At 43.6% G+C, this 19,290-nt stretch overlaps 1 protein-coding gene across 13 annotated transcripts in view; it reads left to right on the top strand.

The window, feature by feature from the left end:
• Positions 1 to 19,290, top strand: part of CLIP1 (CAP-Gly domain containing linker protein 1) — a 145,054-nt gene that overhangs the window by 70,000 nt on the left and 55,764 nt on the right. For 8 of the 13 annotated variants that reach the window (XM_018061314.1, XM_018061318.1, XM_018061317.1 and 5 more), the window contains exons 4-9: positions 7,103 to 7,227; positions 8,453 to 8,675; positions 12,394 to 12,591; positions 13,443 to 13,546; positions 15,504 to 15,564; positions 16,999 to 17,031. In XM_018061314.1, the coding sequence (XP_017916803.1) occupies positions 7,103 to 7,227; positions 8,453 to 8,675; positions 12,394 to 12,591; positions 13,443 to 13,546; positions 15,504 to 15,564; positions 16,999 to 17,031 (744 nt within the window). The remainder of the gene's footprint in view (positions 1 to 7,102; positions 7,228 to 8,452; positions 8,676 to 12,393; positions 12,592 to 13,442; positions 13,547 to 15,503; positions 15,565 to 16,998; positions 17,032 to 19,290) is intronic. The other 5 variants (XM_018061319.1, XM_018061312.1, XM_018061316.1 and 2 more) reach the window with 1 other exon arrangement.

Raw genomic sequence — 19,290 nt, 5'->3', positions numbered from 1 at the left:
TTCAGGATTGATTTCTTTTAGGATCAACTGGTTTGATCTCCTTGCAGTCCAAGGGACTCTCAAGGGTCTTCTTCAACACCACAGTTCAGAGGCATCAATTCTTTGGCTCTGTACAGTCCATGGAATTCTCCAGGCCAAAAATACTGAAGTGGGTAGCTGTTCCCTTCTCCATGGGATCTTCCCAACCCAGGGATCGAACCCAGGTCTCCCACATGGCAGGCAGATTATTTACCAGCTAAGCCACCAGGGAAGCCCAAGAATACTGGAGTGGGTAACCTATCCCTTCTCCAGTGGATCTTCCCATATCCAACCAGGGTCTCTGGGATTGTAGGTGGATTCTTTACCAGCTGAGCTACCAGAGAAGCCTATATTTCCTATAAACGCCCCCAAATCTTACGTAGTTTTGTAATGTCTGGTTTCTTTCACTCAGCAGAGTGTTTGCGGTTCATCATGTAGTTCATTGCTTTTCATGACTGATGATATTCTATTTTATCAGTTTATACCACATCTTATTTATCTCCTCACCTAGTTATTTAGTTTTAATTAATTAAAAGATTTTATTGGAGTATCATTGCTTTCCAGTGTAACGTTAGTTCCTGCTGTATAACAGCGTGACTCAGCCATGTGTATACATATATCCTCTCCCTCTTGAGCCTCCCTCCCATGCGCTGTCCCTCCCCTCTAGGTCATCACAGCGCCAGGCTGAGCCCCCCGTGCTATACAGCAGCTTCCCACTAGCAGTCTCTTTTGCGACGAGTGTTAGTGTGTACGTGTCAAGTCCTAATCTCCCAGTTCACCCTTGCCTCCCCTTAGCCCTCTGTCTACAAGTCTGTTTTCTCTGTTTGTGTATCTATTTCTGCCCCGCAAATAGATTTGTCTATACCCTTAAATGAATTCTTGCTTATGGTTTAAAATGTCACATTTTTGGTGCTTATGATCTTATATTGAAAAGCAGTTCTATTGCTCACTCTCTGTGGTAACAAGTAATCTTCTCCCCCTGCACTTTATTTTTTTCCCTGTTTCTTGATATTTTGGGGGCCCTGAATCCTAAAGGAGTTAATATGTTTTTCAGAAGGAAAGATTAGTTTCAAGAGGTAGAAGTGCAAGTCAAGCATAGCTTCTAAGTGGTGTCTCCCTCATTATGTCACCTTTTGTTTACCTGTTTGTTCTAGGGAGAATTAAAGTATAAGAGAATGTCCGTCATCTGCTCTTTTAGTTTTTTAAGAGAACTTACTGTCGTATTTTGTAGATAGGGAGACTCAAAATGATGAAAAGGGAATAGTGAAAGAATGGGTCTGTTTATTTGGCCTAGAGAAAATAAGATGGCTAAACAGCTGTGTTTAACACCCTGCAGTTCATCCAGTGAATACACTGAGTGTCTGCTGTGTGGTTGCCAGGCAGTGTTCTAGGTGCTGTAGACTTGGCAGAGGCCAAAACCAGCCCCGTTTTCCCTAATGGATGTCCCACTGCATTAAAATAAACATCTCCGTTCCTTCCAGGAACCCGCAGAGTCTGGTGCTGTGGACCCTGCCCACAATTCCAAGCTCAGCTCTCTCTGCTCGGCTCCATTTTCACTCCACTCCAGCTACACTGGCCTCCTTGCTGTCACTTCAGCGCCCAGATTCATTCTCACCTTAGGATTTGCCCTTTCTTCTGCTTGGAATGTTCTGTCCCCAGGTCTTTGCATGAGCGGTGTCTCAAAGTCCTTGAGCCTTGACTCAGATGTCACCTCCTTAAGGAGCCTTTCCCTGTCACCCCAGCTAAAGACCCTTCACAGCACTATCACCTTACCCGGCTCTGTGCTTTTCACAGCCCACTATGTACTGAAAATGACCTCATTTATTTATTTGTTCATCGGCCAATTCCCCAGACCAGAATCTAGGCCTTGTGAAAGTCTGGAAACTCTCTGTCTCATTCACTGCTTTCTGCTCAGCACTTAGAACAATGCCTGGCACGCAGTAGGTACTCATAAAACATTGTCAAAAGAATCAGAGGGCTGGGACTTGCCTGGCGGCCCAGTGGTTAGGACTCCATACTCCCACTGCAAGGGGCGTGGGTTTGATCCCTGGTCGGGGAACTAAGATCTCACATGTGGCCAAAAAATAGAAAAGAAAAAAAGAGTGTTTTAAACACTGTTATCACATGACACCCTTAAAGGGCAGGAGTAACACTGTAAGGTACGATGGGAGATGCAGTTAGGACTTGAGGATGAAAACCGGGCCAGGGGGACCTTACCTTTCTTACAGGAGTTTGTCACAGTAGAGCTGCCCAAAGCTGGATTGTTCTCTAGTTGAGGTGACGTAAGCTACTGACAGGTCATCTCACAGGTGATTAAGTGTTAAGTCAGGGCTAAATTTGTTTTGGTAAATACCAGTTAGCCATGTTTACGTTTTTAAATTAAGCTGCTTAACCACATGGCAGCTAAGCAGCCACCTCACAGAATTCTGTTGCTCAGAGAGCCCTGTGGAACAGTCCTTCGTTGCCACTCATTGGACCTTTTATAGCTTTATAAACTGAGGCACAGTGAGGTTAAATGGCTTGTTTGGGACTTGATGGTGAATAGATGGGAGGGTTGGGAGAGGATGAAAGGTTTCCCATTTCCTGTTATTGGACCCATTCATTAGCCTTGCAGAATTTATCAGAGTTCTCATTTTTCCTAAGAGTTTACAAGGAGATTGTCTCTGGTCCCACAGCATTTTTTAGAAACTTCAAGTGCCTATCACTTTTTGCTGGAATTGTTTGCGTTTCTCTCTGTCAGGGTCAACACTTCTTTTGGTTTATTTTGTATCCAAGGGCCCAGGCATGCAAGAAATATATGTTGAATGAATGAATGAGAATTTAAAAATCTGACATTGCTAAAGCATGAGCACAGGTAGGTTTTCCTTTAGCCAAGTTTCTAGTTTGAGTTAAGAGGTATAGTTTGAATTAATTAGAGGTCTTCAGTGATGACCTCTAATTTTGACTTAGGTTGACCACAGTGTTAGGAGTCATATATGTGTGTACATGCAATATATATGACTCCTGACACACACACACATATATATATATTCCAAAAGTAAAGAGAATGAATGGTAGCTATTTGTGTTTGCCTATTTTTTCGTTTCAGTGTTCTAAAACATTTTTTTAAAAATAATCTTGTTATCTACCCCTGAAACAGATTTGAAAATTGTGGCTTATACTTAATGGAAATGCACATACTGTAATACTCTTGAGTTCTCTTCAACACATGAGAAATAAAACATAGCTTTATAAAATCATATTCAGATGCTTAGAAAAGAAATTGTAAAATGATTAAGTAAAAGAGTGAGTGATTTAGGACTTCATGTGACTTTCTGTCTCTGTTGAGGATATTTTGAATAATCACTGAGGATCTTTTATAGGGGAAAGGAAAGCATTTCATCTGTCATATGAGTCAAGAATTCCAGGTTAAGGGAGAGGGAAAAGGATACGAACACTGTCCATTCCAGGAGCCAGTAATCATCCGTTTGAAACAAACTTTGTGGCATTTAGGGTAGACATATAGTCTGTTACCTGCGTTTAGAGGAAACGCTGCTGATCTGTTGTTTGTGGTAATTTGCTATAAAGCTTCTGAACTGAGTGAAGCCGTGGTTTGTCTGGAGAGTTTGCTGGTTTGTTTAACAAGCCCACAGCCCGTCCGACGCCTCTCGGAAAAACAGTAGTTATGACAGTAACTTAGACTCACCCCCAAAGAATCCAGCAGATTATCTGGAGAGATTGCCTCATCTTTCACTAATGTGCTGTGTTCTGCTCATGTGATGTTGGTCAGCCTGCTGCTTCGAAAGGTGTGGAATAAGAGGACGCATGAAACATGCCAGTTCTATGCAGGTTGCTATTGATACATTCCGTGGTTACCAAGAAGTGTGTTAAAAAGTCTGGCTTGCCAGATCTGGAACTAGTACTCTCTTTAGCATGGACACACTGGCTGCTGATACATGTCAGACTCCTACCCTATCTGTCAGACATTGCACGAAGCAATGTTATGTGGGTTATTTTATTTAATCCTCACAACAGCCCTATAATTATTCCCATTTCACGTATGAGGAAACTTAAGATTTAGAAATTAAGCGACTTGGCTCATCTATAGACAGAAAGTGAAGTCGCTCAGTCATGTCCGACTCTTTGTGACCAAGTTCCTCCATCCATGGGATTCTCCAGGCAAGAATACTGGAGTGGGTTGCCATTTCCTTCTCCAGGGGACCTTCCCGACCCAGGGATCGAACCCAGGTCTCCTGCATTGCAGGACGCTTTAACCTCTGAGCCACCAGGAAAGGCCTACGGAGCAGGCATGTGAATCTATCCCGCTCGGAGCCCATGCTTACTTAACCTGTATTAGCATATCTCGCTTCTGAGCCATCAGATTCAACCTCAAGCCACTGCATACCTTTTTCCTTTCATTGGTTTACGCGGGGAAGTGGCCTTTGCTGTGAAGTTGCCTTCGGAGAAGTCTGCCTTCGTCTCTTCAGCAGGCGTTCGCCGAGTGCTCCTCCGCTCTGCTGCGCGCCGTGGGTGGCAGCGCCGGACACAGCGGCTCCTGCGGGGAGTCTTCTCTGGCCTCCAGCTCCGTCTTCCTCGGGGCGCCTGTCGCGGCCCCAGGGCGTTCCTGGGCTGCCACCTGCGCGCTGTCACCCTTCACACTCCCTGCCTGCCTATCTTCAACCACACCTGCTTTGGTCCTCAAATCAGACTCACAAAGAGATTCTTTTTCAGAGAAAAAATATACACAGTAGCTTTGAGGCTTTAATATTTTTCATCCTCAACAAAGGAAAAAAAAAAAAACGCGTGTCATCCCAAACTCTCAGGAAGCTGTGTTTGGAGAAAAACTGGAAACAAATAGCTTTGGTATTAAAAAGCAAACTAGGGAATTCTCTGGTGGTCCAGTGGTTAGGACACTGCGCTTTCACTGCCAAGGGTCTGGGTTTGATCCCCCTGATCGGGGAACTGAGATTCCACAAGTCATGGAGTACAGCCAAAGAAAATTAATTTTTTTAAAAAAAGCAGATTAGTATTGATCTTAAGACATTAGGAAGGGGAGAGTAATAAACCCCAAGGAAGCAAGAAAAAGGAAGTAGTGAGATAAAGAATGAATTAAATAAAATAGAGAACATTAAAAACAAAAAGGAAACACTGAAAAGCCGGTTCCTTGTGAAGGTTGATTAAATAAGTTATCTTCCCAAGGTAATCTACATTTAACACAGTCCCACTGGACTCTTTTTTAATTAAGCAAAATGACTTTTAAATTTATTGAATAAATAAACCTACATAACCTCAATGTCTCCCAGGAAGGGCTGATTTAATAAACTGGAGTGAACCCATGCAGTGGAACAACACGCGACTGTAAACACAAGCAGGACGTTCTCTGTGTCTTGATGTGGAATAAAGCAAGCTGCGGGACGGCGCATGTGGCACACTGGCCTCAGTGTAAAAATGAAAGGGAGGAGTAAAAGTGCCAAGTAACATTTGCTTTCAGATCATGAAGAAATGCTGGCAGAGATGCTGGCATGGAGAAGTACTGTACTTCAATAGCAGAGGTTACCTGTGGTGGGGAGAGGGGGCAGCTAGGGACAGAAGTCTAGGAAGAGAGGCTCTTCTCTAGATACATGCTTTCTAAAAAATTATTTTTGGCTGCACCCCGAACACGTGGGACCGTAGTTCCCTGACCAGGGATTAAACCTGCGCCCCCTGCATTGGAAGGCAGTCTTAACCACTGAAGCTCCAGGGAAGTCCTGATGTATACTTAACATCTGAGAGCTTTTGAACCGTGAGAATGCATTGTCTATTCAAGAATTAATTTATTATAAAGAGTTACTTTTTTAGTCACTAAGAAAAAAGGGAACATCCCAAACAAAAATACAGACTTGAGTGAAGTCTGTATTGTTATACATCTGTATTATGGATGCTAAACAGCTACCATAATATAGCAGGGAAAGTGAAATGTCAAAATGTCAACAGAAACTGTCCCTGGGGGTTGAGAATACACAAATAACATGTATTTTTTGTTTGTGATGTTCTCAGTGGTCTGCAGTGACTTACCACCTTTATAATTGGGGAATTTTTTTTTTTTTAACTGAGAAAAAGGTGTCCAGGTTCCATCCCTAGTTGGGGGAATTAGGATCCTGCAAGCCACGAGGCTCAGCCAAAAAATTTAAAAAGAACAAAAAAAAGCTTAGTTAAAAGTAAGAAAGATCAATATTCTGAAGAAGAGTAGTAAGGAAAACCAGCACTAGCAAATATGATACAGGTTGCGAAGTAGCAGTAATTAAAATGCTATGGCAGTAGCACAGATACTGAATTTCTGAAACTCTAAAAAGACTCAGATCTGTTCTCTTTCTGTGCACATGAGAGAGAATATGATAAAAATGAGTATCTGAAACAAAAATAATGGCAAAGGAAGGATTAGTAAATGGTAATGGGATAATTTTGGAAATAATGTTGCATGTTATATCGCCAGCAGCTGGGACAAAGAGACATTTAAAAAGATTCAAAGCTTTGACCAGTTCATGTGAAATAAAATGTGAAGAACTGTCATTTTAATAGTTGTGAAGCAATGAAGAGCCTCACAGTAGAAAATATTAATATTTTAAATATTTTGAAGAATTAATATTTCATATGTGTAGATGTATGAATATTTGTCCTTAATATGTATATGTTATTGCTTTACATGGGTAATGATATAAAGGAAGTTTGAGAAAATGAACACAGCCATTGTTGCAGTGGATTATACACAAATTTTGTTTTTCTTTTAGTAACGTATGGGTTTTTGTTTTTTTTTTAGCAGGTATTTATTTTGAAGCAGCAAACTCCCTCTGGAGTAACAGTAATTATTACTATTGGCATGAAGTAATAGTAATAATAGTAATTATTCCCTTTTTCTAAAGAATTCATCATTGGACTATGCTAGGTATCAGATCACTCTAGCAACAGAACCCAGGTGACCTTTGCTGACCTTTGAAGAGAACTCTTTAAACAGCTGGAGAGGAGGTTAAGAGAAGAGCTGCCCACAGAAATGATGGAACACAGTATTGGCTCTAACTGCAAAGGATTAAGCTGTTCACCTCTTCCTTTCACTATTCTCTGCTTCCAGGTTGGTGGCACGAAGGCTGGTGTAGTCCGGTTTCTTGGGGAGACAGACTTCGCCAAGGGGGAGTGGTGTGGCGTGGAGTTGGATGAGCCTCTCGGGAAGAACGACGGGGCTGTTGCTGGAACAAGGTGCGTCTGCTGTTGGAATTTCGTCTTCCTCCTGCACATAAAGATACTCAAGCCAGCCCCACCCAGTGTGTGTAATAAAATAGACATGAGCGTTTTGAAGAGCAGCACTTGTATTTCCTAAGGCTCACCTACTGATTTTCCCTTCTGCTAGGATTAGTTGTTCTCTCTTAGATGGTCTGTCTTTTTTTTTCCCCTTGTTCTATTAAAAAATTTTTTTTGTGTGTGTGAGCTTTATAAGAAAACTACTTACTTATTTTTTAAATTTTTGGCCACACCCTGCAGCACATGGGACTGTGGCATGTGGGATCTTAGTTCCTCGACCAGGGATCAAATCCACACTCCCTCTATTGGAAGGCGGAGTCTTAACGGTTGGACCACCGGGGAAGTCCCCTGACTCTCGTTTAGTGATAATGTGCATTGCATCTGAGTAGATTCTGAAGAAACATTGGGTTTATGTATCTATTTATTTTTAAGATTTTATTTTTGTTTTAGAGCAGTTTTCAGTTCACAGAAGAACTGAGAGGAAGATGCAGATAGCCCTTCTCGACCTTCTGCCCCACCTCATGCACAGGCCTCCCCCCATTGTCAATATCCGGAGGGATGCATTTATTACAGCTGATGATTATAAGTATATAGATGCTATGCACCAAATATAGTAATAATGCCTTGAGATTTTCAAAAATCTCTTAGTGCTGTGATGATTATGAAGCTATAGTGTTCGTATTCTTGATATTAAGATGTTAAAATGCGCTAGTCATAACATGTGACTCCAAGTGTCAGTCTGATAACTGACTAACCAGATGATACTTCTCCACCTTTACTTGAGTGAATCGGCCAGCTAGGTGCTTGTTCGATTTCTTTTTCCCTTTGTTTAGCAAGGTTTTATTAAGTGGGATCACTGGGTTGCTGAACTCTTCTGCTGTGTGTTTATCAGATAGTAGAAATGACTTCCTTTTTACATAGAATCTTAGCAACAGACGAGTGATTCCGTCTCTGCGTATCACACTGTTGTTTCCTCGTGTGTCTTTGAGGACATCACTGGAGTTATTTATCAGCCTGCATACCCAGTGAACGCTGCAGGCTGGGTGTACCGCCCCAGCCAGTTGGTAGAATTCACAGCAAGCCAGTCACAAGTTAAGAGTCAGGAGAACCTTTTGGTTATAAGTTTTTCTTTCTTGTCATTAAGCCGCTTTTTGTTCCTGTCCTTAATTGTTGTCCCCTCAAGGTATTTTCAGTGTCAACCCAAGTATGGCCTGTTTGCTCCGGTCCACAAAGTCACCAAGATCGGCTTCCCCTCCACCACGCCAGCCAAGGCCAAGGCCGCCGCAGTGAGGCGTGTGATGGCGACCACGCCCGCCAGCATGAAGCGCAGCCCGTCCGCCTCCTCTCTCAGCTCCATGAGCTCTGTGGCCTCCTCCGTGAGCAGCAAGCCCAGCCGGACAGGACTGGTGAGCCTCCCTTCCCGTCTGTGCGTCTCTGCATCCCAGGCACATCAGATGCCCCCCACTGCCATCAGCACGCCTGCTTCGCTTTAGGAAAGGTTACACCTCCTCTCACCCTTGTATGAAATGTTCGTTCACTGTAGCTTGTGAACGTCCTTATACATTTCGCAGCAAAAGAGAACCCAAAAGAATTTTTAACAGCTCCTTTCAGACTCCTAAGACTGGGAGATACCACAGTGCTTGGTGAATCGATAGTAACGACTCCCTAGTCTAACATATGGGATGGTTGATCATTCTGATATTATTTTTGCATCAGGAAGACACGAAGATTGGAGGGATCCCTTTCCCCAACTACCTGGGTCTCTTTCTCTTTGTTGTCAGACTAGGAACTAAAAGTATTCTGAGAAAAGGCATGTTCTTAGAATTTTCATGTTGTGTTCATGCAGTCTCACCCACTGAAAGCAGTTCAGTGGGTGTGGAGTGTTCCTGCCTCAGGCCCGAGGATGCAGAGAAGAACTTAGACAACTGGAAAAGATGCCTGAAAGGCCCTGTTTTGTGTTGTCTCCTCTCTCCATCTCCCCTTCCCACTCTCTCTGCCTTTCTCCCCCTTTCCTGCTTTGATCAGTAAGATAAAATCATCAGAATCAAAATAGGCAGCATCTTGTTCTGTTTGTTAATGTCATGCTTTCTTAGGGCCAAAGCAATGACTTTTTGGCTTCGCTTCCCCACCCCCACTCCTTGCCCTTTAGTTTATTCGCTTGAAGTGAGGCAGATACTGTTCAAATTTGACATGATTGCGTGCGATTACACTCCAGACTGGATTCTGGGTCTCTGGTTCATGACAATGAACTGCAGACAGGAATTAGAATGTGAAGTGGCGTGATTGGGGAGTAAGGCTGCTGGCCCCTGATCTCGCTTGGCCTTCCTTCCGTTGACACTGGGCAGGGACGGGACCTTCGGGGGCATCTTTCTTTATAGCAGGGGCTACCCTTCTCTGCAGCCATTGAACTTCTTCCCCTTACGTTCAGGTGATACAGGTACCTGCTTGGACTATGTTATTCTGCATATAAAAGCCTGCATCTTCAATGTGAAAATTACAAGTGAACTTGATAAGAAAAGCTTGACAAAAACTCTTAGAATGTCTGAGTGAAATGAAGGTGAAGAAGACCCTCTATTTGGATGAAGCCTTGTTCAGAGTCAGTCGGCCAGCTCTAATGTGGACATCAAGTTTATGTTTCAGGACATGAGTTTACATTTTCAGGACTAATCCAGGAGCAATTCTGTGGACATGTCTATTCTAGATTCGAAATTCTTTCTTGAGTGGTTTTTTTTTTTTTTTTCCTGAGACTTTTTTATTATGTTATAATTGTGTCCATTTCTTTGGCGATTCCCCAAGCCCTTCCTGTCCCCCCAACCTCTCCTCTTAGTTTTTTTTTTTTTCCCTCTTAGTTTTTAGACCAGTTCTGATTCCTCTTTGAAGAAAACTAGCAAAAGAGAAATGAGTCTCATTGCCTTTTAAAGTAGCTTATTTTTATCTCTTTATATCGAGTGGTTATAGTTTCTAAACCAGAAATCACCATAAATGAATATGTGAAAACAGAATAATCAAATGCATGATTTCCTAAAAATACAGCTCAACAATATGATCCATTGTACATATGTAAAAAAAGCTGAAAGATTCTTGAATGAAAATGATCTTCTGACAGTATTTATCATGGTTCCACAGAACCTTTAGAGTCTCTGTTATTTTCTCGCAGTGCCCATAGGCCAAAAAAAAAATAGCTAACAGTTCTGTTTATTAAGTACTTCAGTCCAAACAACTTCATATTTATGTCCTCATGGTTTAGTTACTGTTCAAAAAAAAAAAAAGATTCTCATTAGCTGAAAGCAAAAATAGTATTTGTAATTCATTGTTAAATAACCACAGTGAGTTACTGTTAGGTTGCTCCTCATGGGCATTGCACATCCTATCAAACCTTGGACTCGTAGTGAACACTGCCTCCCTCATTTTCTCTGCTACATTGATTTGGGCTTTTGGTCCTGGCAGTGGCCAAAACCCAGCTTTGGAGAGATGTGACTGAAAGGAATGTAGTGTCATTATAAATACAATCCAAGGTTGAAGCTGAATTCCCTCCAAGCTAGTAGTTTGCATCATGTCCAACAGGCGTCACTGTTTCCCTGGGAGTTAGCTGCAGCACCCTGGGGTGTGTCTCCCTGCAGGGTTTGAGAAGCTCAGATTTAGTGTATTCAGGAAGAAATGTTGGCTAAGACTCCATGCTCCCAATGCAAGGGGCCCGGGATTCGATCCCTGGTTGGGGAACTAGATCCCATATGCCACAACTGAGGGTTGAAATGCCGCGCTAAAGATTCCACGTGCTGAAACAAATGAAGATCCTGCATGCCGCAATGTAGAGCTGACACGGCCAAATAAATAAATCTCTTTTTTTTTTTAAGGGAGGAAATATTAGTACGAGAAAGTATAACCACATAGTGAAACTGGAAAGTCAAGGTCAGGTGGTTAAAAGAGAGAACAGGAAGTCCCCCTCCCCCTCATATGTTTAAGTAATTCAAGAAATTGCTCTCAGTAGAAACAGTGGCATTCTCCTCAAGCCAGCGATCGCTTGGTAAATGGCCTCGGACAAACGCTGGCCAAAGGTTTGCAGCTTTGTCTGGAGCCCCTCCCAGGCCCCCAGAGTCCAGCCTGCAAGAGTGTTATTCAGTTTGTCCAAATGACCTCTGAACTCTTTACCAGAAGGTTCTGTTCTCTGTGTTTTCACATGACAGTTAGGCACCTTGAGAGGTGTCTGCTATGTGAAACACAGAGATGAGAGCAGAAACAGGTTTTCTCCACGCCTCCCCCCACTGCTGTCTCTCCCTCAACCCCTGTTCTCCTCCCCCCTCCCCCTCTCATCCACTCTTTTTCTCTCTCCTTCCTCCCCCTACTTTTCTTTCTCCACGAACTTCTCCTTTCCCCCTTTTCTCCGCCCACCCCCACCCGGTGCCATTTTTCTTCCTTTCTCTTACGTGTGTACTTGCACAATCACCCATTCACACATGCTTTGAAGGCACAACACAAGTTTCCTTTTCATCTTATCCTTGTAAATGTTTTCTGGGGATTGGAAATCAGGTCCTCACAGCTGGATCCCTGGGTGAAATCACCTCTGCCTTTCGTTCTAGAAGAAAGGTGAAGCAAATCTGACAAAGTTCCAAGTGTGTAAACTATGTAATCAGTTGAAGGAAAGTCTGTGATTCCTTGGGTGACATCATGGTCACTTAAAGGTGTGTAGAAGCTCAAGAAGTTGAAAAAAGTCTCATTCTAAAGTCTAAGGATCAGAAGATTGGCCAAACTGTCTTCATGAGAAGATAACTGTTCATGAAGTCCAGGTGGAAATGGAGTCTTGAGAAGCTTGTGACCTGGGTCCTGTGGGATTTTTCCACCCGGCCCCCTCACCCCCGCTCAGGGCACCTTTGATTTTGAGCCACAAACATCTTCCTGGGTTTTCTGTGGCCTCTTTACATCGGTGGGCTCTTTGTGACATTGACAGGCCCGAGGCATGAGCCGTCTTGTCTCCACGATGGAAAACCTTTCCTAAGCCCGGGCAAGCCTGCGAGCCAGGGGCAACGCTTTTACTTTGCCGAGGAGATGCCCGCCCTGCATGTACTGCCCCCTCCCTATCTCCCTCATAGCATCGCCGCCCTTCACGTCTTTAACTTTCCTTTGCAGTTGACCGAAACCTCCTCCCGTTACGCCAGGAAGATCTCCGGCACCACCGCCCTCCAGGAGGCCCTGAAGGAGAAGCAGCAGCACATTGAGCAGCTGCTGGCCGAACGGGATCTAGAGAGGGCGGAGGTGGCCAAGGCCACGAGCCATGTGGGGGAGATAGAGCAGGAGCTCGCCCTGGCCCGGGACGGACACGACCAGGTGAAGTCTGGCCCCGCCCTTGTGGTGCAGATGGTGACGGGCTCTAGGCTGATCTTGCTGCGGAGTCGGTGACGGTGTCTAGATTGAGGGCGGAGGCTGGGCAGCATAGCTGGTGCTCGGAGCCGGGGAGCTGATCCCTGGCGTGCTGGAATGAGCACAGCTATCTTTGCTGGGCTTGTCTGAAAGCTGTGCCCTGGGTCCCAGTTTGCACCATCGTAAAGGTGAGGTTCTGCTCTTCTTGAGCCTGCTGCGCTCTTTGGCCTTTGCATCCAGGCCTCTCGGCCTGTCTGTTGTCAGATGAGCTTAAACACCAGGACCTTAGTAGTGGTTGCAACTCCGGTTTTGTAGATTATGCTTTGTATGAGTTTCAGCTTCAAAAGAGATGAGAGTGGAGACTTCCCTGGTGGCCCAATGGTTAAGACCTTGCCTTCCAATGCCGGGGGTACAGGTTCAATCCTTTGTTGGGGAGCTAAGATCCTACTTGTGACCAAAGAAAAAAAAAGCACAACCAAGAAACACCAAAGCATAAAACCAATAAAACCAGTATTTTAACAAATTCAGTAAAGACTTTAAAAATGGTCCACGTTAAAAAATCTTTTAAAAAGAGATGAGAATTGTTTTAGCATTACCCCCTTTTGCTTTAATGGTGTGGTTTTTCATCATCCGGCTCCCAGATGTGCTGCCAAGAATAACCTGTTATAAGAGATCGTAGAAAGCACTTTAACGTGACAAGGTTTTTGACTAATGCCAACCCACAGTTGTACCACTTAGCAGTAGCTCTTTGGGAGGCACGTCTGGGCCAGCATCTGGGTCAGGAGGAGGCCACTCACTGACACCCTTGCCTTTCCCAGCACGTCCTGGAATTGGAGGCCAAGATGGACCAGCTGCGAACGATGGTGGAAGCTGCCGACAGGGAGAAGGTGGAACTTCTCAACCAACTTGAAGAGGAGAAAAGGTGATCCCAAAACCGGCTCTCCTTTTTAAAGCATCTTAGGGAGAGCTTTCCCATCCACAGCCTTGCTGGGGTCAAACCCTTGGAACCAGATGACTGACTGTGTGTTCAGTGGAGATGGGATTCCCCCTACTGTGTGAGGAGGGTTTGCTTTGACTTGGCTTTCTTGAGAAGTTTGGAACCAGACAGATGTGCCCTGATGAACTGAGTGGCTGTGTATTGAGCACCGACTGTGCACCAGACATCCTCTAGGGGATGGCCCGAGCCAGTCCATTCAACCCCGGGGCCCACCTGAGCCATTCCTCGAGAGGGGATTTTTTTTTTCTGGGCCCAGTTACCTGGTATTTATGAAACATTGTCCAAGTATCTAATGAAATTATGTGTGTTAGGGAGCGGGGTAGTGACAGAAGGGTCTTGACCTCGAGAAACTCACTGCCTTTATAGGAAAACAGAACTCTCAGTTAGAGAACTATCCAGGGCAGGATGAAATCCAGTGCTCAACTGTGTGAGACAGAAAAAGCAAGCTTGCTTCTCATAGACGGTCTTTTGAGGCCATGAGCAAACAAGCTCTCCGGGAAAGGTGTCTGCGTGAAATCGGTTGACTGTCTCTGGGTTATGGGACGTTTGTCCTCAGTTGCACTTAATGCCATCTGCTGTCATTTCTGATCACAGTGGTGTAACTCAGGGGTCTCTAGGATGACCAAGTGCTCCGGAAGGTCACAAGCACTGGCTGTTATGGGAAGTACAAGATGGGGGGGGGGGGGTCATACATTCAGTGCATCTCTGAGGAGATGACTAGCCACTGGGGAAAGAAGCACTACAATAGAAAGTTCTCCTTGAATCTCATTCATAAAAAAGGCTACAAGTGAACAAGACACACTGACAGACCCTTCCAGGCCCTTCTGAAGGCCAAGGCCCCTGTACCACTTGCTTGGGTTTTTAAACCAGCTCTTGCTGAGCTGACTTCTGGACAGTAGAAATGTTCCCCCAGCTCTTCAGTAAGCTTGAGGGCATCAACCTATGATTATGTTTCTGATTCAACTGAGTAGAATTTTTTTTATTCTAAACTTTGTTAGAAATGCTAGTGAATTATTATTATTATTTTTTTGCATGTAGCTTATGGACTTTGTCCTTTTTTCACAATCCATAGGGTTGCAAAGAGTTGGACGTGACTGAAGCGACTTGGCATGATAATGGACTTTGTCCTCCTTTTCTTCCTTCTCGTATACCCAATTTTGTAAAAATTCATAGTGTGGGTGTTACCCAGGTCTTATAAATCTTCCTCATATCATATTTCATTGACTTTGTGATGGCATTGATCAAAACCCACAGCCCTTATCAGAGATTTTTATGATGTGGGTGGGGAAAAACCTTGCCTTTTTAGAAGCAAGAAATAGAATCCTTGATCGCCTCTCTCCCAAATTATTCCCAGTCTTGGAACAGGTACTCATGTTGTCCTGGGACTCTCTGCATGGGGAGCCTGCTGACCTCACCCTGGAATATCTGATGTGGGTGGTGTAAAGACAGATTTGTTTTCTGTGCTACTTTCCCCCCTACGTTCTGTTACTGGAAAGCAGAAATTATAGACTTCCCTTCTCATACCTGTCTCTATGGTGATCAGACCTTTTCCCTCCAGGTTGATCTTGTCTTGATTAGATCCATTTCTGGTGATTGTGACCTGGCGAACCAGTTGATTTTCTCAACGCTTCTCTTTCTGGGATCCATACCTGGTTAAAACTTTGGCGTTTCCTAAGTGGAGAAGAGCTTCTCCACTTTGTGGGTTTATAAACCAGAGGCTTTAAAATGCATTTCTTCATTTTCTACATCTCTAAGGCATTTCTTTCCATTGTCATCTGCTAAATTCATCAGGACATTGATTTTATATATATAATCTGGGGAATAAGGCAGAGGTGTTCCCTAGTTACTTTCTTAAGTATTTTGTTTTGATTTTATTCCACAGGAAGGTTGAGGACCTTCAGTTCCGGGTTGAAGAAGAATCGATTACTAAGGGCGATCTTGAGGTAAAACCCCACCAGCCATCTAAAGCTTCTCGGGGTGCGGTATTCTGAAATTTGGATAAAACCACTGTGGCCAGAACAGGCAGCAGAGGGGGTGGCAGGAATCCCCACCTCTGGGCTGTGGGCTGTGGCTGAGGGGCTGCCTGCCCTCCGGCCTGATACTGTGCATCTCAACTCTGGTAGCTGGGTAAAATTTTCACTACCCTTTTCTCATGCTTCCAAATTCAAAACCTTGCGTTGGAGTCAATCAAGTCATAAGTCTGGCAGTGTGTCCTAAGCGAGACTCTACTTATTCCTCCCTTGATCAGAATGGCATTTTAAAGAGCATTTTTAATTTCATCATGATAGTTCAGAACAGTCTCAGCTTTCCTTTTCAATTGAGCAGGATAAATCCTTTATAACCCTATAGAAAATAAATATATGCTATGGTAACTTATTTTTTAAAGTATTAGTAATTATTACCAGAAAAAGAGCAATTTTTATTTCATGGCATACTTTAAATTCAGAGATTTTCCTTTAGCATCAAGTTTTCTCATCTCTTAACAGTTATTCAGGACTTCCCAGGAGGCCCAGCAGTAAAGAACACACCTGCCAATGCAGGAGACACGGGTTCGATCCCTGGGTCGGGAAGATCCCCTGGAGAAGGACATGGGAACCCACTCCAGTATCCTTGCCTGGGAAACCCCATGGACAGAGGAGCCTGGTGGCCTGCAGTCCGTGGGGTCTCGAAGAGTCAGACATGACTTAGTGACTAAACAGCAACAGTGATTCATAAGAGTTTTTTAATAAGACCCCAGAATTAAATGGCTCTGATGCTTTTCAGACCACTGCTAGATGTATGGCACACGCAAATGAAGAATTTTTCAAACTTAGCAGGTTTTGGGTACTTTAACCTGTAGTATTTTAATAGAAGTTTCTTGTCTGTGCAGTTCTCAGAATACACATTTTTGCTACCATTGCGATCTTAGAGTCTACTGTATGCCCACACCATGCTTAAATTTCAAAGCCCTTCCAAATAAGGCTGATTTCTTCTAAAATAAATGTATCTTTACAGTCAACAAAGAGTAAGGGAAACATTTTCTGAGGTCTGCTTTTATAAGGCCCAGAATGTAATGGATTATGAGTAATTTTGATAGCTATCTTCCTCACTCATTTCATATAGAGTCACACTCCTTTAGTTGACTTCTGTGTTGTTCTCATCCATTTTAAAAACACCCCAAAATCTCATTAGAAGCTTCATATCATCATCTAATTCATGTCAAATACAGCCTACAATGTTTTGAGGAGGAGCGAGTTAAAATATTGACATCAGCACTAGATAGGCTAGTGTGTCCGGTAAACTTGTAATTAATCAAAGTTATGCTGAAACCCTAACACATATTGAAACTCTAGTTGAATGTCTCTTTTGTTGTTAATTTTTTATTTTTTTGCTGATAGCAAAAGAGCCAGATTTCTGAAGATCCTGAGAATGTAAGAGGGCACTTAACTGTATGGATACTTCCCTTGTTAACACAGATTGATTACAGATTAAAATGCTTATTGATACACTCAAATACTAACTGCATAATCTGACCTTGAGACATTGTTCTTAATATTTCTGTGCATGTGGCTTTCAAAGCAGTTACATTTGAATCCTGAAGAAATTGTATGTAATGACTAAGTTCTGTAAACCCATTTGTCTAACACACAGGCACATGTTTGTTCTGTAAAGAATTTTGGCAAAAAGACAAGAATTATGTCTGGGGGCCCAACCTACTTCGTTTAATTCATAAGGCCTTCTAGTTTTAATAGAATTCTTCCAAAGTATATGATAGCTGAGTGAAACATAAAACATATTAGATGAAGTTGTGTTGTTACAGAAATTCTGGGGTAAAATTTCCCCAAGTTTCATTTATTCCCATTAGAATAAAGGAACACCGAGACCCAGACTGATTGCCTTTTGTGTGAGCGCCCGCTGGTGGCCCATGGTTGCCAGTGCAGCTGATAAGAAATTCAGACTTTTAGTTTGTTGGGTCAGTGTTTCCCCTAGTTGGTGAAGCTGGAGGCAAGCATTCTTCGGTGAAGACATTGTGTATTTTAAATTTATTATTCTTAAATTAAACATTTAATTGGAGGATAATTGCTTCACAATGTGGTGCTGGTTTCTGCTATCCAACAAGGTGAGTCAGCTATAAGTGTACATATATCCTATCCCTCTTAATTTATTATTCTTGAAGTGAGATTTTTTTCCTAGTAGCAGTGCCACAAGATATGGAGATTTTTTTTTTTTCTTCCTACCTCTGTTTAGTATCAAACACCCAATTGAGATCTTACCAGAGTGGCTCAGAAGCGATCTTACCGGAGCACTTAAAAGCATGGTTTCACGGCACACCCTGCTGGCCAAGATGCCAACTGAAAAAAACCTGAAAGCTTCTTCCTCTTCTGATTTACCGCCACAAGAGAATGAGATTAAAACAAAGGATTTTTCTTCCCAGCAGCTAAAATAGACAACTCGACTGAATTTTTTTTTTTAAGCCTCCGTTCTGAAGGGTTCCTTTTTGTGCAGCTACTTCAGTGATCTGGGTCTCTTCTCTGCTCCGAAAGTAGGCTCCTCCTGCTGCATCCAGAGTCAGTCTGCATGAGGCCTCCCTCCTGCCTCTCCTGTGCGCTTCCAGCAGAGCCTTGGCTTTCTCTCTCAACTCCCCCACCCTCCATGGCCTCAGGACACTCCTCTTGGGACACTCTGTCCTAGTCTAAGAAAGTAATAATCCTAAAAGCAGGGTGGTCCTATCCAGCTGAGCATTTCTATGACATACAGGGAAGGACAGGGAAGCAGGTTGCTAGTTCCTTTTGCTGATGGCTGGCCAAGTGCAGTGCAGAGCCCAGATCATCCGTGGGCACTCTCTCGCCAGTCAGGAGACACCCAGAGGATCTCAGAATGGGGAGGATATCACGTTCAGTGGGTATCTGCATTTTATCTGGAAGTAGTAGCAACTTTTTGGGCTTCCCTGATGGCTCAGACAGTAAAGAATCTGCCTGCAATGCGGGAGACCTGGGTTCGATCCCTGGGTCGGGACGATCCCCTGGAGAAGGGAATGTTTACCCACTCTGGTGTTCTTGAGGCTTCCCTGGTGGGAAGTGATCTTTACCCAGAGAACACTGAACTCTGTGTCAAGAAAGAAAGGTACTGTTGCCTTTGCTTCTTCCTGTTAACTTTGCATTTCTCTTCTTGCTACTGTGACCCCAATTATTAAAACATAGATCTGGATGAGATTCTTTTTTTGTGAAAGCAGGTAAATTGAACAACCTCTATCTAAGGCACATCTGGGGCTTCCCAGGTGGCACAGTGGTAAAGAATCCACCTGCCAATGCAGGAGATGCGGGTTCGATCCCTGAGTTAAGGAGATCCCCTAGAGGAGGCGATGGCAACCCACTCCAGTATTCTTGCCTGGGAAATCCCATGGACAGAGGAGCCTGGTGGCCTCACATCCATAGGGTCGCAAACATTGGAACATGACTCAGCAACTGAGCATACACACACAAGGCACATAGAGATGAAGGGGACTCTCCAAACAATTAAGTTTTTTATTTTTATTTCATTATTTCGTTGAGGGTGAAGAGCTGAAGCAAGTGAAGAATTTTTACAGAAATTTTTTTGTTTACTTTAAAAATATTCTGTGATGGTTTTTTATACCTGGTTCACAAGCAAACTGACCCCTTGAATACACTGAAATCCCTAGAGTACCACTG

Source organism: Capra hircus, chromosome 17 (genome assembly GCF_001704415.2).
Source record: "Capra hircus breed San Clemente chromosome 17, ASM170441v1, whole genome shotgun sequence".
NCBI classification, from domain to species: domain Eukaryota; kingdom Metazoa; phylum Chordata; class Mammalia; order Artiodactyla; family Bovidae; genus Capra; species Capra hircus.
This window is presented reverse-complemented; position numbering and strand designations above follow the sequence as displayed.